Source organism: Lycorma delicatula, chromosome 4 (assembly GCF_047948215.1).
Source record: "Lycorma delicatula isolate Av1 chromosome 4, ASM4794821v1, whole genome shotgun sequence".
NCBI classification, from domain to species: Eukaryota; Metazoa; Arthropoda; class Insecta; order Hemiptera; family Fulgoridae; genus Lycorma; species Lycorma delicatula.
Window position 1 is genome coordinate 18,961,317 of NC_134458.1, and position 23,828 is coordinate 18,985,144.

Sequence of the window (23,828 nt, forward strand, 5' to 3'; positions counted from 1 at the left end):
TGTGTTATATTTAGAATTTTCATCAGCAGTATTCTACAAATCCTTTCTTACTGTTTAAATATGTTAAATAATGAATCATTATTACAATTAAACAAGGAAAACAAAAATGAAATTATAAAAAAAAATTATATAAAATTATGCTTTATGAATTTTTTAGTTATAAATTTGATAATATGCATATCTGAGTGTAATGTGTATATTTCATATTTTATGCAAAAATAATACTATCCTTGTTGCCTTTTCATAATAAAATATATAATTCATGACGGTTTAATATCGTGTATTAGAATATTAACCTTTACCAGTAATGAAAAAATGAAATAAATCAAAATTAATTATAATATATAAAAGAAATAGTTCCACTAACACTCTGTACAAAACTGGAAGTTATATGATATTCATTTATCACTATAATGTTTTAAACATTATGTATTTTATACATATAGAGTTTATATACATAAAATACATAATTCAGGTGATCATAAAATGACTGAAAATAATATATTTTCATTAATGATACATGGAATCTGTTTTAAAATCAATTTGTGCATTATCCATTAAATATTTTTTACATAGTTTACAGTTGCACAGTTTATCGACTATAATTAACACAGTTCGACAACACTGCAATCGCGATTGCAATTTATTTCAGCATATATATATATAGATATATATATATATATATATACATATTTTTTTTCTTCTCCATTGCACTTGGGAACAATAACTGCATCCACACACTTTTTATCACAACTAAGAAAGGAATGTTTATACAAGAAAGTCAGGATCACTATACTCATTTTCACTTTCGTCTTCTGAACTTCTTAATTTGGACTTCTTCCTTTTGTGGTGGTGTTTTTTGTGGCGCTCAGTCTTACGGGTTTTATGAGAACGATGGTGATGGTGGTGATGGTGTTTTTCAGGAGGCTTTGGAGGCAAGATTGTCAATTTAGGTACTCTCTGCGGTGTTTGTAGCTCCTAAAAAAGTTAAACCATTATCATTAACATAGATGTTTAATACAGTGAGTGGTATTAATTTAATGTTTCAAAATTTTACAAAATTGAATCGATTTTAAATAACTAAACCATTTAATTATTTGTAAATCTTGTGATGCCGTATCCTTACAGGAATTATTTTTTAGCTCACTATTTAATAATCTCTCATGATTCCAAGAGGAAGAATTAATAAATCTAATATAGAGACTCACTGCTGATAGAGACTCACTAAAGTTGGAACTCACTGCTGATTAGATGTACTTGTGTATAAAAAATTGACCTAAAAATAAATTAGAAAATAAATCTACACAAAAAATATATATCCTAAACACATAAAAGAGAATTAGAAACTAAGTTAACAATACGTAGGCAAAGCTATAGAAGCTGATATTATTCAGCGTTTTGCCACCAATAAGATAGTGAATGAGATCAGAGTGACCGTCAGTTATTTCCTAGAGCCTGGTGTACATGAAGCAAATTCTTACTGTGATTCAAAGATCACAAGATTAAGAAAATTACAAGACATATATGAAACAGGGGAACTGGGTCAGTAATCTCAATATACAATTAAAATGTAAATATCAAATGCAAAACTAACTGAACTCATCCGAGTTCATATGAAAGCGACAAAAATAATGCTTTATTAATTTTATATTGATGTGAAAATGATTATTTTAATAATACTTTTCTATTTATTTATATGCTAGAAATGTGGTAAGAAGTTAAAATTATTTGAAAAGTACAATAACATTAATCTTACCACAGAGGAGGTCGATGTAGCATCAGCAGCAGGATATACAGAATCTGCTACTCTGCTTCTGGCATCATCTGTAATGCCAGTATCACCTGTCGAACCGGGAGTCTGCGATGTCTGATTACCGTTTGCACTAGACTGATTTGCTCTGTGACCCTCTTTGTCTTTGGCCAATGACTTTGAAGGTAAGTCATCGTCGTCATCAGGCTCATCAGGATCCAAATTCATCATAAGATGTTTGAACTGTAACGATCATTACAAATAATATTAATTATAATAGCCACAAAAAATAAAATATATATGTATATAAAGAACCTAGCAATGCTAAATTAACATTTACATTATGATACAGTAATTAAAATTTACTGGGAAATATTCAATTATTTAAAAGGGAAATTATTGAGGCCTTAAAAAACTGATAAAAAAACATTAGTGTATTATAATTTAATGATAAAACAATTTTCATTTGATTCAAATGCCCAAATTTTTGTTTTGAGTAACATCATATGTATTTACATTCTAATCTGATCCACCAGTTCTGGATAAGATAGTTAATCGACCAATCCCCTAATGGTTTCACTGACTTTTTACTAGAGCTTCTCTTTACTCTTCCTTCCATATTCTTGATCCCTAATTCACTGAATAGGTACCAACAAAAGAAAATAAAAATACTGGGTTGAAAAGCAAGGCTAGTAGGGAGGCAGTAGCCAATGAAGTATATTTATTTCCAAGACTGTACGAAACATTTATATTACCCATAAGCGGCAAGCTATATAAAGGTACTTGTAAGATGGTTTTAAGTATTTCTTCCATTGCAGGTTATAAATCTGCAAGCGTTATGTACTGTATTGGATATTAACACACTATAAGCTGTAAGAAAAAATCTGATTTTGGCAATATATTTTCCAAAACCAAAAAACATATAATTTCTTTTAATTAAAAAAATAAAAATTAAAACTTAATGAAGTGCTAAAAAATAAGCAGTTCCTAAAATTTTATACTGATTACATGATTAATATTTGTTATAGACTAATAACAGCACACAGCTGTAAACTATTCAACTATAATATTTTTCAATGAGAATTTATTCTTGAATCTTTGAAGTTTTTGCATTAAAATTCATGTGCTAAACAATGAATCGTAGAATTTTCCAGGGATTATGATTCTATGGAAAAAATGTCTAATTCTTTATGTGCAAATACATTTGAATAAGTGAAAAATAATTTCATATAATTTGTAATATGTTATTACAAATGACGTTAATGATAATAATCAGATCTAACTGAAACACAAGGTCAGTGACAAAGTAGTAATTATAGAAAATGTTTCATTCCCACAGTTTTTATTTTATTAATTTCTTTTTTTTTAAGGAATCACCTCAGTACATTGTAATTTTGTGAACAAAACATGAAAAAAAAGGCTTTTCTATCATTTGTTGTAATAATATAATCAACAAGACTGTTTTCTTCTTGCATATGTGCTTCTATTGTCTTATGTTTTTCTGACTAGAAGTAACAAATGTATGATCTCAATTTCATTTGTTATAGACTAATAACTGCACACAGCTGTAAACTATTAAACTACAATATTTTTTAATGAGAATTTATTCTTGAATCTTTGAAGTTTTTGCATTAAAATTCAAATAATCAATTTGCTACATGAGAAATAATGAACCGAAATACATATTTATCTAGTTAAAATTAAATGAAAAAATTACATCTATTTATCCGACAATAACAGAAGAAAGGTCGTGACAGAAGAAAAATTTACATATTTGGAATTTAATAGCGTTTCATGAAAAATTGTAACAAGTGTAATAGTATATTAACAACAATAACAACTACAAAAAACATTACCTCAAGATACTCGGATACCAATGCTTTACGAGCATTTTCATCAAGAACATTTGGTGGTGAACCCTGTTGTATTTTTTGCAATGTTGCTTTTGGGTTGAATCTTGAATTACTCTTACGATTGACAGCTTTTTCATATATTTTTGCAGACTCCGATGGAGAATACTGTGTAATTTTGCTGAAAAAATGTAAAAATATATACATAGAATCTGATAATGATGAATACATATATTTCTTAATAATTAATGTCCCATTAATAATTACATATGCAAATGAATATATATATATATATATGTTTAAAAATTCAAAATAGAATAAAAAATCTCTTCAGTCCACCAGAATTTCATTATTAACTGCATCGTATACAGTTTTCCATCTGTGTCTATATTTTTTTAATAAATTTGTGTATCATAAACTAAAATAAAAAATAACTTTTACACCAAAGGAAATTTTCATCGATGAAACAACTATGTTCTGCAAGAAATAGATGAAAAATGTTACTATTTTATTTTGGGTTTCAATTTTTTAATAAACAAACAATCTTCTGGGTTTCTGTAATTAATGTTGACAGGATAAACATTATCATTTAGGGGGGGGAATATTCCATTATTTCAGTTAATTTTAATTTGAAATTAGAATTATATAGAATGCTAGCGCTAAAAAACTTAAATAATCAGAACTCTGTATATTAATTTGTACCGAATGTTCAGAAGAAGAATAAAAACTATCATTATTTATATAATAAAACAGTAAATTAAGTAGTAATCTCTTTATTACAAATACATGTAGGATATATGCATTTTTTTGGAGCTGTAATATTCTTCACATTTAATACCTTTTTTATACAAAATTTACTAAATTGCTGCATTTAAAACAACAATCATTCATCTTTGGCGAATGACAAGCTGACCAGATATGTCTTGGAGATGGGTGCGAATATTGTGCTTGTCTCCGAGCTGTACTGTCCACGAATCTGCCCGGGTTAGATCATCTCTGAGGATGGTGGGGCAGCACTGTGGATGTGCACACCGCTTCTGGTAAGCGATGTTCATTGGGGCACTGGCTTTATTAGGGTGAGGGTTGGTGGGGTGTATGTATATTTCTGCTACCTCTTGCTCAAAATTTGCCTTGACAGATACAAGGATATACTGGTGGTGATCTTTTGGGACCCTGCTGGACAATGGTCCGCCCTTTTGGCAGGGGACTTTAATCAACTGTCAACTGTGACTTTTTTCAACTGTCACAATTGTGACTTTAGTCAACTGTGTGAGGTTCGACCAGGATGGCCACTAGAGGTAGCAACCCACCGAGTTGGTCTAGTGGCGAATGTGTCTTCCCAAATCAGCTGATTTGGAAGTCGAGAGTTCCAGCGTTCAAGTCCTAATAAAGTCAGTTATTTTTACACGGATTCAAATACTAGATTGTGGATACCGGTGTTCTTTGGTGGTTGGGTTTCAATTAACTACACATTTCAGGAATGGTCAAACTGAGACTGTACAAGACTACACTTCATTTACACTCATACATATCATTCTCATTCATCCTCTGAAGTATTAGTAATCAAGTATCTGAAAGGTAATTACCAGAGGCTAAACAGGAAAAAGAAAGGATGCTAGAGGTAGCGAGTTATCAGACCGCTCCCCTCTGTACAAACTTGGTCTGCCTGAATACTGAATACTGGTGACACCCACACTTTCAGGGGGGAACTTCTGGCTCAGTGCTGGATGTGTCCTTCGTCACCTTGGAACTGTTTGGCAGTATGCAGGGATGGGAGATGTGGGAGGGCTACACTGCTAGCGATTATCAGGCCATCGTCATGATGTTTGCTGGCAGTGAGCTTGGAACGACTGGGTGGATTGCCTACAGGAGACATGCAATGGACAATTCCCCAAAAGATACTGCAGGAAATGCCACCCACCAGCATATTGGAGGACTACGGAGATTAGTACAGAATGAAGAGAATGCCTTAGATTAAAAATACTGACGACGAGGACGTGGAAATAGGAGTACCACCAGGATTGGTCCTCAGGCCGACCCTACAGAATATTGTATACAACAGGGTATTTCACCTTGCGCTACCCCAGGGGAGTATAGCCCTGGTGATCAAGGCATAAAAGAGAAGCTGCAAAAAGGATCTCTGGTGCCTATTATACTATAAGCACCTGGATGAACAGGGTCAGGCTATGTGTGGTGCCAGAAAAAACCGAGGCCAAGAAGAGGAGTACCATGATGATCATATTTGAAGGTCAGAGGATAATGACATGGCAGGCAGTTAAATATCTGGGCATCTGGATAGACGCCTGGCTTCGCTTTGGAGTTCATGTTCATGAGGCATGTGAAAATGCTGGTAGGATAATGAAGTTGGTGGCTGGCCTCCTACTGAATAACAATGGCCCCAAGCAGCAAAGAACGAAACTTCTGGTCAGTGTCGTGTATTCTACACTGCTATATGGTGCAGAGTCATAAGATACAAAACATACAGAGATAAGCTAGAGACACTTCACAGGAGGAGCTGCCTCGGAGTAATGATGGCAAAACTGTCTCAAACACTCATGGGCGAAATACTCAACAAATGACTTGAATGCTGGGATGACAGTACAAAAGGAATGTGGACGCATAGGTTGGTAAAGGATGTCAGGCGCTGGCACAAGAGGTCACATTACTCGTTGGATTACTACCTCATGCAGTTTCTGGTAGGCTATGGGGGGTTCAGGACCTACCTCTTCAGGTTTGGCCTGGACAGCACAGATAACTGTTCAGTCTGTGAAGTGGAGGAGACTCTATCACATATTTTTTCCTCTGCCGGAGATATGAAATAGCAAGAGAAGAGCTACTACAGATGCTTGACAGACACAACATGTTCCTGCCTGAAGCTCTGCAAAGCATAATGTTAGGAAATGAGGAACATTGGAAGGCAATTGCAGTCTACACGAAGACAATCATGGATGACCTCAAATTGTGGGGGAGGAGTCACATATTCTCATGAGGTGGAGGAGGGTGCAGGGGGTGAACAGGAGGCCTCTGGTTGAGCGACTAGGGGATCCCCTGAGCCTGTGGGGGTCACCTAGTAGCAATAAGGCCGGGGTACTCCATTCCCTGTGCCTGGAAGTGCATTACCCCCCTTCCTGATGAAAAGCTATAAGAGCGATACCAGGAATGGGAGGGCAACCAGAGGTGGAGGTTTAGTCAGTAAGATGCAGGCACACATAAGCACTTAATAACATCTTGCGGAACCAGTTAGCAAGCCCGACACTTCGTCCGTAAATGGGATTCCTCCACTCTGACAAAAAAAAATTACTATACTTATGGCCCAGAAGACATGCTAAAAAATTTAAATACATACTCGTAGGTGTAGCATAGTACCCAAGATGTTCTAATAACAGTATAACTATTTGCATATAAAATTAACACTAAATAATTTTTTTCTGGATACCCATTCTTATTGAATTACTTTTCCTAAAACTCAATTTACTGCAGTATTGTTACTATAGAAGCAAGACAAAGCACGCAGAGCCTCTATGGTGTACAAAGAATAATATTTGCAGTTTTAGAGAAATCTGAGAACAGTTTAAATCATAGTTCTTCAGAACAGTATAAAGAAATATTCATTTTATGGATTAAAAAAATAATATAATATGTTACTAACACAATGAAACCTAGTTACTCAGACTGTAAATAGCCCTGGAAATTTTTGAGGCATCCAAAACAATTTTATTGCTGCGTAAATAATTTTTTTCAAGGAAATAAACTACATCTTAACCAACTGAAAAAGTATAAAATTCAAATACTTTTAAGTTATATACTGTATAAAGGTGAAGTTATTGAATACTAAAAAAGTATTTGAATCTGAAAATAGTGCAATCAGCAAATAATAGAGAGTACTGAAAAAAGTTACAGTAAAAAACAGTACAATAATCTGAATTACTTCCAGAGCAGCTTAATTGACTGACTGCAGCATCACTGAAATTGTTTCATTATTTTAAAATTCATCTCTTCTCTGGCGTGCATTTAATTTACATCAGCCATAATAATAGCTAATAATGTAAAAGTGTTTTAAATTTGAGTAGGTTACACAACAGTTACCAGTTGCTTGCAAGAAAACTAAAGAAAAAATGTCTGACATTTCAACTGTAAACAATATCTAGAAAAGAAGTAAAGCATTTTCAAAGTTTCTTTTGCTACAGTCCCATATTCATCAATCCAGTTTAATTTCCAACCTAAGTAGGCTCCAATTGGGAAAATCATGATGTAAAATGGATTTTGATGGATCTCTAACATGATATTTTATTAGCTTTACAATAGTGAATAGTTAACTGTTGAATTGTTAAGTTTATTCTGTGTGTATATTTATACATATACTGATATATTACATACCTGTCATTGAAACCGTATAAAGTTTTTAAATGCTGCTTGAGTACAAGAAGGAGAAGGCATCCTTGGGAAGCTGTTAAGCACTCTTGAAGGCAATGTGTATCTTCAGGAACTCTACTCAGTAGTACGGCTTCATCTTCATCTTCTTCTTCATCGACTGGTGGCAAAGGATTACCTGTTTCGGGATCTACTCGCTGATCTTGAGGTGGTCCAGTTGGTATTAAAGCCTAACAAACATATGATATTATAAAAATAATGCGAAGCAAAAATTTTGGAACATAAATGTACAACTCATGAAACACTACTAAATTAAAACTATACAATTTTCTAAATTGATAAAATGAAAATAAAAAAAAATAAAGTTTTATTTGACAAAGCTTACCTCTCTAAAAGATTGTAATAAATTAGTGCCAGTAACGGATATCATTATATCGATATGGTGAATTATGAATAATGGTTCATCTTGCACCTGATATGGAAAATATGCCATGTTATCAGCCAAATACAACATCTGTGATAAGCTGGTTTTCTGGAAAAAAAATCATTCACTGGAATTACTTTTTTGATTGGTTACAACCAGCTTCTAATCGACTACAGTACAAAAGAATAAGTGAAATACTACTTAGAAACGCTCAAGAAACATGCTCATTTAAGAAATATTTAAATTATATTGATGCAAATGGTATATACTTTGTTGGCTGAACTAATAAATTGTTGGCTGTAATAAATTGTTGCTATCAGTTCTGTTAAAAAAGAGAACATCCATAAACAGATGTCCTTAATCAGCTAAGTTTTAATGTGCGGTGAAGAAAATTTGTTAACTCTTCCCCTACCTATTCTGATAAAAAAGCTGTTACGAACAACTTTTTATCAGTTACCATTTTGCCTATATTACTTAGTTATCTATTTCTTTGTTCATTGACAGTATTTCTGCCTTTATTACAGATTCTTACATAATTTTGCTTAATAGTATATCTTCTTTAAACAGTAAAATTTAAACATAGAAATGTGTTTATAAAAAAAAATTACCTACTTATTTATTTTTCAGATTTTAATTGGTATTAATAAAGGAACAATGAAGTTAAACTACTGCCATCAAATCTAAATTTTTCATTCATGAAAAATTTAAATTGAATCACAGAATTTAATACATGAAAAAAAACAATCAAATGATTAACCAATCTATGAACTTATCGACGTAAGAATCCTGAGTCTTGCACCTTGCCTTTGAAATCGCAAGAATGACTAGTAAATGAAATAAAATATTAAATAATTTGTTTTGTCAAGTCTTGTTTGTCATTTTAACAGAAGTGTCTACTCAGTCAAATCCAACTTGGAATGTTTTTAAAATGTATTATTTAATTTAAGATAGTTAATACAACCGCTAGAAGTTTACATTTAAACAATACCAGAGGTATACATGATATCTTCACTCTTTACATAATGAAGGAGAATAAATAAGTATATAAATAATATAATCCTTTAAATAACATTTTTAATAATTTTAATTTCAAAAATACTTCATAAAATTATCTGGCTGACACGTCTCACTGCAGCATATGTTATTTATTATACCTGAAGTATTTTACTCCTTTCTTACAGATGCTTTGTGTATGTGATTTTTTTATTTATTTATAAAATGTATCAAAGACTAATCAATTTAAATTAAACTTAAAAAAAATCAGTTAGTTATGTAAAACCAAGTACAGGAATTAATTAGTCAAAGAAATAAATAGACTTAAAATTAATGGATCAAAAATATGGAAAAAGTAAATTAATACAATTTCTTTAGAAAAAATATTTGTAAATTTAAAAAATAATTTTTATCACTTTTTGAGTATTTTTTTAAAATTTTATTAAAAACAAAAAAAGTGTTGTTTTTGGAATTATTTTCAATGGTACATTAGTTAAGTGAGGGCTTAACTAACAAAAGATAGTAAAAAAAAACAATAGGTGAATGGAATACAGCTAGAGCTGATTAGACTATGAACCCCCATTTTCTAAATTTTTATTGTCTATATGTGTAATTGATTTTAAAACAACAAATTACACAACGTTAATACCGAAGTGTCTTCACACTTCTAAAAAAAAAGTTCTAAAGTGTCTTCACACTACTTTAATACTGAACTGAACTGAACTGTCAAAAAATTGACTCTAACCTCTTATAAAAAATAGAATTTAATTAATATGAATTTGTAATTAATATTTAACAAAGAAACACTCACCACTTGTTCATCAAACTGTTTTAGTATTGATAATACTAAAGCACGTCTCTGCTGTTTTGTTCTGAGTATTGAGTACAGAAATCCATTCAGTGCTCCAGGCAGTTCACCCTCTTTTACACGAAAACCTCGCACAACTTCTGCACCGAACTGTAAAATCCTCTGCAGTTTGTATGACAGTCTTATTCCAGTCTGAGCTTTCATATGAATGAATCCAGGATATTTCTTTTCAATCTCCTGTAATTGCTTATCGGCACTGTTACTCACCATTTTTTCAACATCAGTGCTCATACATATTAGATAAGGTACAATCTACAAAGTGAAAAGTTATACCTTACATTTTTATACATATGCAATAAAAAAGAATGAAAAGATTTTGTTAGTTTGTGTATGCTTTATAGTTTTTGGCAATGTCTAGTCTTTTTTATCAGTTATTTTCAATATTAACTAAACTTCTTTCAAAATGCTCTACCATTAAAATAAATTGCAGCTATTCTACAACTGTAAAAAATTAAGTTTTTAGTTTAAACATATATTTTTCTATATTTAACCTCTTATCAGTGTGTTTTTTTTACAGAAATGAATGTTATCTGGTTCTATATATATATATATATTTTCTTTGTTTAATGTATGTATTTTGACTAATAATGACCTAATATGTAATTTAAAAACAATTCTTCTCCATGCAAAACATATTTTAATACACATATACACAGTGTCCCATATAAAACGCAAACCATCAATTACTCATCCATGAAATTTCAAAAGTCAACCTTACTCCCTTACTCGTTACTGAAATGGACTCGTCCAACATCTGAACATCGTGGAGACGCAGTAGAATACTACCGATAGTAACAAAAATGAAATCATAACATTCAGTGTGTTGCTAGAGACAAGATGGTGTTTTCGCTAGATGAACATGTTTTCATTGTTGAGTCGTATTTCAGTACGAAATCAGTGGTTGCAGTGCAAGATTTGTTTCGCCATAAGTACCCAGATTAACCAGCTCCTAACAAAACATCAGTATTAAGGTTAGTTGCAAAATTTAGAGAGACCGGTTCTGTTAATAACAAGGAACACAAAAGATCTGCGTCAGTGTTGAATACAGATACAGTCACTGAAATCAAAGACCGATTACTCGCCTCGCCAAATAAATCGATCAGACGTTTGTACGCTGAAATTAATTTGTCTAAATCAACTTGTTCATCGGGCGACCAAACAATTACAATTACGACCTTATCGCATTCAAACGGTTCATAGACTTCTTGAGCCCGACAAAGAAAAACGGCTACAATATTGTTAACGGTTCCGTCGATTTCTGCGTGAGGGAATTAATGTTATGGATTCATTATTTTTCACAGATGAAGCACGGTTTCATTTGGATGGCTACGTAAACAGCCAAAACAGTAGAATTTGGAGTGCTGAAAATCCCCACGTTTATCACAAAAAACAATTAGACCCGCACAAGTCGAGCGTGTGGTGTGCGATATCGCGGAAGAAAATAATCGGTCCTATTTTTTTCGAGTACACCATTAATGCAGAACGATATCAGGATATTTTATTTCAGTTCATTGCACTCTTGGAAGAGGAAAACAGACACTGCTGGCTACAACATGATGGTGCGACATCGCACTACGCAGGTTCAACTTCTGATTTCGTTGAGGAATTCTTTGGTAATTGTGTTATCGGTCGAGGCTTGTGGCCACCAACATCTCCAGATTTGACAGCGGCGGATTTTTTTCTATGGGGTTACCTCAAAGAAAAAGCCTACAGCAACAAACCATGAACACTTGAACAATTGAAAGTCAATATTGAACAAGCTGTATTAAATATCCAGCCACAAACTTTGAAAAAAGTTGCAAGAAACGCTGTAAAAAGAATTGAAGCTTGTATTCAAGAAGATGGCAGCCACTTCCAACATTTACTCTAAATGTAAGGTAATGGATGGTAATAATAAAAATTACATTTACATTTACACATGCCTTTTTATTATTTCAATACCTACCAATATAAGATTGGGTTGCGTTTTATATGGGACACCCTGTATAAACATATGCAATATTTGCAGAATTTCTGTCACACATGTATACAAAATATTTCCATAATTATACATTTATATACTGCTATATTTATAGAATTACACGACATAAGAAATATAGTGCTCACAGTCTGACTACACAGAACATCATAAATAAACAACTCACCATTACAGCGTGTCAGCTGATTATGATCAAATACACCAGAAAATTCCTAACTTTACACTGTATTAAAACTAACAACTATTATTTCAATACCTACCAATATAAGATTGGGTTGCGTTTTATATGGGACACCCTGTATAAACATATGCAATATTTGCAGAATTTCTGTCACACATGTATACAAAATATTTCCATAATTATACATTTATATACTGCTATATTTATAGAATTACACGACATAAGAAATATAGTGCTCACAGTCTGACTACACAGAACATCATAAATAAACAACTCACCATTACAGCGTGTCAGCTGATTATGATCAAATACACCAGAAAATTCCTAACTTTACACTGTATTAAAACTAACAACTATTATTTCAATACCTACCAATATAAGATTGGGTTGCGTTTTATATGGGACACCCTGTATAAACATATGCAATATTTGCAGAATTTCTGTCACACATGTATACAAAATATTTCCATAATTATACATTTATATACTGCTATATTTATAGAATTACACGACATAAGAAATATAGTGCTCACAGTCTGACTACACAGAACATCATAAATAAACAACTCACCATTACAGCGTGTCAGCTGATTATGATCAAATACACCAGAAAATTCCTAACTTTACACTGTATTAAAACTAACAACTATTATTTCAATACCTACCAATATAAGATTGGGTTGCGTTTTATATGGGACACCCTGTATAAACATATGCAATATTTGCAGAATTTCTGTCACACATGTATACAAAATATTTCCATAATTATACATTTATATACTGCTATATTTATAGAATTACACGACATAAGAAATATAGTGCTCACAGTCTGACTACACAGAACATCATAAATAAACAACTCACCATTACAGCGTGTCAGCTGATTATGATCAAATACACCAGAAAATTCCTAACTTTACACTGTATTAAAACTAACAACTATTATTTCAATACCTACCAATATAAGATTGGGTTGCGTTTTATATGGGACACCCTGTATAAACATATGCAATATTTGCAGAATTTCTGTCACACATGTATACAAAATATTTCCATAATTATACATTTATATACTGCTATATTTATAGAATTACACGACATAAGAAATATAGTGCTCACAGTCTGACTACACAGAACATCTTAAATAAACAACTCACCATTACAGCGTGTCAGCTGATTATGATCAAATACACCAGAAAATTCCTAACTTTACACTGTATTAAAACTAACAACTAGCGTTATCTATCACTGCATACTACAAAAAAAAAAAAAACTACACAAAAGAGCGGAATATTATGGCAGAGATGAATTAATACCAGACAAAAAGTTGACAGAATATTCCAACAAAAGCCCTAATCTAGCACATCAACTACATTGGAATATTTTGTCAAAGACCGATAAGGGGTTAAGCAAAAAATGTGTCTGGGTGTAATTTTTCAAGGTTATAAAAATGTCAGCTGATGTTACAATCATGCAAAAACGTTTTTCTGTGAAAAAATCACTCGATGAATAATTCATCAGAAAGTAAAAAAGTTACAAACTAAAGCATCAGCCTTTTACTGTAACTTATAGCAATTTTAAAATTTATAGTTCTAGGTGTTTGCTTACAATTTCACCGGACAGTTAGTAATATAAATATGGCAGCAATAAATAAAAAAGACTTCTTTTATAATATGTTTTTAAATTAAAAAAAAAAAAAAAAAAAATTTTGTGTAAAATCAAAAAGGAGGTTTCTTTGTATACTGCATGTACTAATTGGAACAGAGATAGCTTATTTGTTTTAGGTATGCAAAAATAACTGCAATAAACTCTATTCAGTTCTTCAACATACAGAACAAATCTTGAAAGCAAAGTTTTTATTGGTTTTTTAAATCAATAGGGCTGATAAATCTGAATTTGATTTATTCAGTTTTAGATTCTAATCATTTCAGATTTATTTAAGTTACATGTGATAAAAGAAACAGTGAAAGACCTAAATATGGGTTAGCTGAATGCTTTCAACTAGTGTTCTGGAATCATATTGCAAATTAAATCATTCATGACTATAGTAGTCAGAAGGCTACTATGATATGCTATTGGTTTGTATGCAATGAAACAGGGAGAAGAAACGATGCTGTATTCTCATAGAACATACAGTAGATATTAAGAAATTAATTATTTCTATTTTTATAAATATTACTAATTATAAAATATATTGCTCTTCATTCATTCTTCTAGTTTACTTTTTAGAGAGTAGATTAAGATGATTTTAACTTATAGCTGTGACTGAAAATGAGCCATAAGTCATTCCTGAAACCAGCATAGCCATTTAAAAGGATAACTAGCATTCCATGACAAACATACAAGAAGAATGAGAAATGGTTTCCCAGTGCCTGTTTCATGAGCTGCTCTATATCCATCATATCCACGTGAAACAATTCACTATGAGCAATGTTTCAACTTGGCAGAAGAATTAATAAACAAATTCAGAAAAAATCACATAATTTTAGCTCCTGCAAGCAAATCAACCCTCTATTTTTTTCAATGATGTTTTAGTTTTGAAGTCTTGATTTATATACAGGGATTTATGTAAAGTAATTTAAAAATACGATAAGTAACTTACTACAATTAAATATCAAGATAACATTAAAATGACATACCTGAACAGGATGAACCAATCCCTGACCCAATATCAACTGAATAACTTGTAAAGCTGCCTGTCTCACACTAACTTGAGGATGAAGAAACGACTCTAGTATCTCTTTTAAATATAACTGTATAACAGTACTCGCCATCCCAGATGAAACATCACCCATTTCCTTTAAATTTTCTTGTTTTGATAATTTTGCCCCTATAAATGAATCCGTTTATTTTTTGTAAAAATTATAATTAAATAAGTACAAACATAACAGTTTTGGAAGATGTAAAATCTAAAGAGATAACATATCATTAAATTATAGACTGTAAAAGATACTTACAACTTCTATATTGTGCTTAATACATTCAATGAACTGGATTTTGACAGTTATCCAAGTAAATTCTAACCATCTGTATTCTCCATCATTTAATATCAAATGACTGGAAGATGAACCAACTTGCAATATTTTTATAATTAATAATTTTTGTGTTTAAAAAAGTTTATATTCCAGCATCAAAAAATCCTATGAATTACTTGCAAAGTAGATTATTGGATTGCAGAAATTTAAAAGTTATGAAATGTTATTTCTTGAGGTTTTTTATTTAACATTTTTGAGCAGGTGTGAACTGTATATAAAGGAATTCTAAGTATACATTTTTAAAAATTTATGTTTTCTCTTACTATAATGCATTGGTGAACCCAATGTCTAATTTTTTTTTACTGTTTTTTTCTTTTTCAACTATATAATTCATTAACTGGCAGACTGTGCTATTTATATAGGGTTTGACTGAGAGGATACAATATAGTTATGTTACCCACTACCTTGTAACTTTGAAAACTCCTTTCTGCCATGCCTAACATGATTGCTGCCTTTCAAGAGTGTAAGAGAACACAAGATAACATCCAGTTACTAAATTAAAATGGCTTATATCACAAGAATGTAATCTGAATACAATTAAATCCTCTATGAGGAGGCTTAAATACATTTAAAAAAATATTTATTTATAAATCAAGTAATATGTTTTTCTTCAACTTATTGTAATAATGCTATTAATGATTGTGCTTATGCAATAATTGATTTTTTGTAACTGAATAGGTCATACTTATATGAAGCTATTTTTACTTCAAGGGATATATTTGAATTAATTATTTCTGTTCTTAAATTATTCTATTTTTATATAAACATGCAAAACCGTCAATAGTCATTAATCTTGTATATAAGGTAAGCCTATTAAATACTTAAAGATAGGACCACAAATATGTGAACAGAAGGGATGTAGAAATATCCTACAGTGAAACGGTACAATTACATTACTTTTGACTGCACCACTGCAGTAATGATATTTGTTTCCAATGATCCAGCATTTTTGCATTATTTTTGTTTCCATTACAGGCAGTAAGTTTGTTTTTATTTTCCTATATACTTTTTACCTTTGGTTTTTTAAAAAATTCTATTCAAAATTTGTTCAACCAGATACGGTTTTTATCTCTTTAGTCAACTTTGAACTTTATTACAAAATACATTTAATAAAAATTTACTTAATTATAGATTTATTCTTGTACATGCATATTTTTTCCACTGTAAATATCTATAAAATTGCACAATCTGTGTCAATTGCAACAGATATGAGCAAATACTTTCTATGTTAAAATAAATTTTTATAACGACTATTAAGGGTTATCTAAAACTAGAAAAAGCATAAACAATCTTTCAGCATGGGATATATATATATTAATAACCACACAGCAGTGAACATGTTAAAAATAATTCTTTTTCATGGTGCTAAACTGTTATACGTTTTACATTTATGTACTTATTTACTAACAGATTTATAACGCTAACTTACATTCCAGATCTTGTTTTATCATACGTCTCTCTTCCTCTTGTAAATAAATCTCAATGTTTTTTAATACCTGAAATAGTATACAAGATATTTATAAAATCACAAAATAATAGAAAAAATAATCAATAAATTGAAGTATCTTTGAGCAAAAAATTTATTGCATTCATGAATGTATTACTATAATTATTCTTTTTCAATATCTTTAACTGTAATCTGTTAAGATCATTTAAGAAATATAGGCGAAACTGTATTTAAGAAATACGTACAATTTATATTTGTACAAGTCTGACTGCACATACTGATGCTACTTGAAAATGATGAATTCATTACATATAAAAAATAATTCTTGGCTTTCTAAAGAAAAAAAACCACACAGAACTGTTAACAAAATGATAGAATTATAAAATAAATACTCCACTACAGTCATGATTCTACAAATAAGAGAACGAAAACAAGAGAAGATAACTGGTACACAGGTTATAAAAACAATGGATGCAGTAAAAACAGTAGCTAAGTCCCATTTTATCACGTTACAAAAGTTTTTGTATATTTTTCCAAAATAAAATATTTCCAAAAGATAGCATCAAACATTTATCATCATAAGAGCAAAACAAATTATCACAGACGTGCTTCTTTAGTGAAAAACTGACAACTTATGTACTGTTTTTTGAGCTAAAATCTATAACATATAAATGTACCACAGAAATGAATAGTTCTGGTTCAGTCCTATTCAATGAGTAAATACATGCTACTGACATTCTCAGTTGATGACTAACGATCAATGCAATTTAAAAAAATCATTATTAATTTTTTGTACATATTTTATTTGTACATGGATCTTTTTAAGCAAATCTTTCACTTTAGTTTTATTTATTTTACTGTTATTACAATAAAAACAAAATATTTGGAACATAATTAGAAATTAATTCTCAGTACTTTTACTTCTAAATTTAAAATCGGTCCTGTTTATACATTATACGTAAAGATACAAGGGATATCTGGAAAGTAAGTAGAGTTTCCTTCTATCACCACCGCAGGTCTGTGATTGCAGCTTTGAGCATGCGTTTCACATTCTCTCATTTCTTGGTTTTTGATGGATGCCATACAAGTACAGAGATGTTTGAGAATCCTGCCAATTGTAAAATTATCCAATTTTTAAACACAAGAAATGTTAAATGAATGAATCAAGGAGTGGGCGGCCTTCCATCATGAATAAAAATTTGTTTATGAGAGCGGATGAAAAAATGAAAGAAAATCAAGTTCGTGATTTATTCATTATGTATTGAGCTCCCTGAAATATCATCATGAAATCATAACACAAAACCTAAGCTATCACAGATTCTGTTCTCAATGGGTGCTGAAAATGTTAACTGAGGTTCACAAAATCAAGTGATCAGACTGTGCTGTCTTTCTTATCTGATATGGTGTTGAGCAACTACCACTTGTTTCTCTATTTCAAGAAATCCATTGTTGGTCAGCGCTATAAAGATGCTGAAGTGAAAAATTCTGTATATACTGGTTATCTTCACTGGCAGTGCTATTCTTTGGGGAAGGAAGGAAGGAAGGAAAAAACTGATTACAAAATATGAAAAGTACCTTCAATAATGGTGGAAACTATATAGAAAAGTAGTTAAATGTATGCTCTTTTGTGTAATAAAAAGTTACTTGGTTGAAAGTTATAATATAAACATGGTACTAACTTTCCAGATCCACCTCGTACATATTTTAAGTAGTCTATTTCTATCTACTCATGAACTCTCAACTAGTTATGATTATTAACTAATTCTTTTTGATTTGTTTAATTCACAGTTTTGATTTAGCAAATTACATCTGATGATAATACATGAATAATACCACAAATATAATGTGAAAATAAATGAAAGCTAATGAATTTAGATCAAAATTAATGATCTTAGCTTTCCTACGTCAAGTAAATATTATTTTAGGAATAAAATAAATAAATAAATAAATAGGAAATTGTTAAAAAAATATAATTACAGCTAGCTGTTATAATTTTTCTTCACACCATTTAATAAAAGTTTTCATGGATGTGATAAGTTTAGTTTACGCTAAATAAAACCATGTTCCAGTATCCAATTAAAAGTTTGTTTAAACAATAATTTTTTATACACAACTCAAACGATATCACCTGAATGCAAAATGTAGAAGAAAAGAAGATAAAAAATAAATATAACCTATGACTACTACATTAAATTTCATTACAATACTGATAGCAAACAAATAAATCAGACCAAAATTAAATAGGACATAATGGTCTGTCTGGTTAAAAAAAGCAAGGTCCATCTGATTTCAATGATACATCTATTTAATAATTCAATAAATCTTTTAATGAGATGATACAAATGACAGAACATTATAATCTCACTAAATACACGATACAAAAAAGTCTGTTAAAGTTTTTACCTGTACTTTCATACTAAGAGGGGCATCTTCTTCTTTGAGAAGCTGATGATATAATGTTTTCAGAACAGGTCCCAACATCAAATCATAATGGCGAATACAAACATTTCCAATAGCTTTTAATGTGTAATACTTTGAATCTTCATCTTGTGAGAGAAAGAATGAAAATGTTTCAAACACATCTTGAGTAATTTTTTCCTGAAAATACAACACAGGATAATTTATCTATACAAGATTACAGTAAAAGAGCTATACTAAATGGTTACCGAAATAAAGTAACTAAGAGAAAGCTCAAGAACTGTTAACACAGATAAAAATCTGTAACTAAATGCAGATTAAAAAAATTATCTCAAATAAACCATTCTAGAGTTTTCTGTTAGTCATATATGATCGGGTAAAAATAAATATTCTAACATGTAAAGAATCAAATGAAATAATTGTATCAAAAGAAAAATACTATACAACAACAATAAATAACTGAAAAAGTTATTTTTCTGATTAATATACAAAAATAATTGATCATGTACATTTTTAAACAGAGATCATGTTAAAATGTACGTAATAAATCAAATTTCAAAGTAAAAGAGGAAATTCCTATGCTACAAGTGTCATGAAGTAAAAAAAGATCAAAGTTCAAAATCATTTAATCACAGTAATGTGATTTTATTTCATTCATCAAATGAAAATTTTATTTCATAAGAGAGGTGGTCCATGTGCAAGCGCTGGGCTTTAGTCTACTGAGACAATTGTGGTGTAAACTTAATCACATAAGAACTAGACATGGTAGACGTAATTATTTTTTGAGTAAATGGGGTTTTTGAACACTCACAACCACCTACAGCAGATTGTGAGGGTGGTGAGCTGTTCCAAACTATTGAACAACTAATTACTGCCCATAACAGGCATATAAGAGAGATTAACAAGATGCATATCATGCTATTCCACCTGGAGTTGAATGGCTGAAAAAACTGGATATTAATTTGTAGCTTTACTGCTATTATAATTGTTTGAAAATTTAGTTTTAATATCTTAGACACAGCACATCTATGTACCATATGATAAATACATAAATTTCATGCAAGGAATATAATTTATTTTCAATTAGTTTTGAAAAATACATTTCAGATGGTGGACTTCATTAATGATATGCACTAGTAAAAAATTTCTGAAGTTTTGCAACAGTACTACTGCAATTTCTCTGTTACATTAGCCTTCAGTTTAACAATAGTTCTTGTTTGATATTTGTAGACATCAGCTTTATAAGAGTGCCAGAAAATTAAAAGTAAGATAGAAGTGAACATTTAGACTATCAAATGTCACCGTATAATGAAATTAAAAGCTTTGGAAACATTTCTTGCAAAACTTCCAATGATCACCAATTGGCCTAATTCTGTTGAAACTAAACATTTTGTTTTTCAAATTTTACTAGTTTTAGTTCTAAAATATTCTATAAGTTCATATAATAATTGCAAGTTTAAATAATTGTTTGACCTTCCTTCTCAAGAGTATGGGCCGTTAACACCAAAATCTGCCTACAGCACAGTAAACAGTGACATACTATTGTATAGAGGTCTTTCAAGATGCTACTGAGGATTACTTTCTATCCAGAAACGATAATTCTGCTTGTTAACATAACCAAGACGAATAGGGTGAGCTTCAACATTTATGCACAGAAGAGCTAGCAGGAATGTTTGGAGGGGGATATCCTCACAATATTCCATGCAGTTTTTCCAATTTTATTCTTTAAGCACAAAAACATAATTTTGTTAGAGTGGAACTTAAGATCAATGTGTAAAATTCTTCTGAAAAATTGATTACGCAACTCGAGACAAAGGCATTTTAATAGCTAAAAATTTTGGAAATTGCAAAATGGATGTCTCACAATTTATATATTTTCTGGAATATGAAATATCCCAGTTGCGTATGGTTTTTGGTCTGGATCAGCGGCATTTCAATTGTACATGAAGTAAACATGAAAAATCTTTGCATTTTGATCTCAGATATGTAGTTTTTAATAAATGCTTTAATAACAAATTCATGAAGCATATCTGTCAAAGTTGTGATGGCAACAAAACAGTAGGGCAAATCTTGAAGACCCTACAGTCTACCTGTTACACTAGAACTGAACCAGTGGCTGAGGGAATTGTGGGACATTTTATAATACCCATATTTAACGACATAAGAAATTTAAATATTTTTAGAAAATGGACAGAAACATTAGCTGGTTAGCAATCTAAATGCCCAAGAATTTGACAATAATATGTAAAAACAAACATAATCCCAGTGTTGATCCCTGAATGGATAAAAGGTAATGCCTGGTGTTTGTTCACTGATATGAGTAAAATAATATGTTGATGATAATCATCATGAATAGTACTGCCAGAAAGGTACTTATAAAACTACTTTTAATGCATGACATTTAAAAAAAAAATAATAACACCGATAGACAAAAAATTTTTTTTTGACGTCTCTTCAAGTGTGATACCATTTCTTGAATTTTGCATACAATACAGTTCTGTAAATACAATTTTTCTATCACCCTTAGTTTTAAATAAATTACGATTAAAAAAAATTAAGAGAAATATAGTTAAAATTTGTAAAATTTATAATTTTGCATGGCCATACCTGTGCTAGAATGATTTCACTGATGCTTTTATTTTATAAATAGCCTCAGGCACACCCCGAATTAATGTCCAACAGTAATCGGCTAGCATGTTAGTATTCCATTTTCCTTTATAGCGGCTTTCCATCACCGAAATGTCTTGGTGGAAACGTTCACAGTGTTTGTCACTTACATCTCAGAGGTTGTCCGGGAAAAAATCCTGATGTGAGTGGAGGAAATGTATTTTCAAAGACATATTACATCCTGTAGCTCTGTATGAAGTAAGAAGTTAACAATATTGTGGTAATAGTCGGATTTTTGTTTGCTGAAAAAACTTTTGCAATCGTCTTTAAATGAAGCCCAAGCTGCACTTTCTACATTACTTAACATAGAGTTAAATACATCATTTTTGACCAACTCTTTTATTTGAGGACCAACAAATATTCCTTCTTTAATTTTTCCTTCACTTCCATTCAGAAATTTCTGCCTGATGTACAAAAATCCGGGACAATCCTTCTTCATTGCTTTTACAAAATTTTTCATTAGTCCTAACTTGATAAGGAGAGGGGGTAAAAATATATTTTGGGTTCAAGTAAGAGCTCATGAATAATATTTTTCTCATTTACAGTTAAGTTGTCTTGTTTCTTCCACTCTTAGGTAACATAATGTTTATCATTAGCTTGGCTGTCCCATTTGCAAAGAAAACACATGTACTTAGTATAGCCTAACTGGATGCCTAACAAAATCGCTATACCTTTCAAATCACCACATATGTTCCAGCTATGATTCTATAATTTATTTTTTCAAGAACATCTATCATCACATCATTTATCTCTTTCAAATTAATACCATATGCGATTGGTATCGAAGGATACTTGTTAACATTGTGTAGTAGAACCACTTTTAAACTATATTTGGATGAATCTATGAAATGGTGCCAGTCCTCAGGTTTATGAACTTGTCCTAAATGCAACATAAGCTCATCAATAAACCAAACTATTTTCATCAATAAAGTACTGTGAAAGTTCTTTTTGTCGGCTTCAAAAGCCCAAAATTTTTGTATTTTTTGAAGTAAATTCCAACCTTGCAGTCTTGATCCTAACAGTTCAGCTTGACTTTTTGATAAATTTAAATCCCTCACGGAGTCATTTAATTCACCTTGTGATATAAGATGTGGCTTATTGAAGGATAATTCAAAATCAAAATCATTGTTGTCTTCTTCAGTACTGCATGATTCTTTGTCGCTGCTTTCGAAACATACATTCACAGGTGGCTCAGGAACTAGAATAATAGTTTTATTTTAACTGCAGATTGCAATGAAGGATATTTAACAGTATGTTTAGATTTTTTAGAAATTCCAGGCATTGTTAAATAAAAGTAACAATTGGTTACATGATCCTTTTGTTAACGCCAAACCACAGGTACACCAAATGGCAAGGCCTTCCATATACCTTTCAGCTATCCTATTAAATATACAGAAAAATTAGTGCATACTATATCAGGAGCCCCCATCTTATCCTGATCACCAATTTTACAATGAAAGTACAAATAATATGCATTTTTAATTGAAAGTGTAATGTATTTTCTATTTGATTTTATGGTAAACTCACCATATACATAGCAAAAGGCATCCACATCATTTACACTATTTCAAGGCATTATGACACAGCACTGTTAACAAACTTAACAGCAATAACAGCAAAATCAATTCATTTCCAAATTCAGTGCTTAATACAAACAACACCACAGCTGTGTTTTCAGCTACATGTTTTGACCTGCACAGACATGATTAATCTTGTCCATGAAGGCTCTCTCTTCAGTATTAGATATGATGTAATATGTGACTAAGATATTATTTAATTCTTTGTCTAGTATTGTTTATTTATAGCTTAAAAATTACATTAACATAGTTAAACAATAAAAAATGAC

The 23,828-nt window shown here is 30.9% G+C and overlaps 1 protein-coding gene across 4 annotated transcripts in view; it reads right to left on the reverse strand.

Moving 5' to 3' along the window:
• Nucleotides 1-399: 399 nt before the first annotated feature.
• Nipped-B (Nipped-B cohesin loading factor) overlaps nucleotides 400-23,828 on the reverse strand; it is a 127,423-nt gene continuing 103,994 nt past the window's right edge. For all 4 annotated transcript variants that reach the window (XM_075362437.1, XM_075362439.1, XM_075362440.1 and 1 more), the window contains exons 23-31: nucleotides 19,301-19,495; nucleotides 16,880-16,946; nucleotides 15,055-15,245; nucleotides 10,200-10,508; nucleotides 8,357-8,503; nucleotides 7,978-8,201; nucleotides 3,607-3,781; nucleotides 1,757-1,993; nucleotides 400-978 (exon numbers count right to left, since the gene is read on the reverse strand). In XM_075362437.1, the coding sequence (XP_075218552.1) occupies nucleotides 769-978; nucleotides 1,757-1,993; nucleotides 3,607-3,781; nucleotides 7,978-8,201; nucleotides 8,357-8,503; nucleotides 10,200-10,508; nucleotides 15,055-15,245; nucleotides 16,880-16,946; nucleotides 19,301-19,495 (1,755 nt within the window). In that variant the 3' untranslated portion in view covers nucleotides 400-768. The remainder of the gene's footprint in view (nucleotides 979-1,756; nucleotides 1,994-3,606; nucleotides 3,782-7,977; nucleotides 8,202-8,356; nucleotides 8,504-10,199; nucleotides 10,509-15,054; nucleotides 15,246-16,879; nucleotides 16,947-19,300; nucleotides 19,496-23,828) is intronic.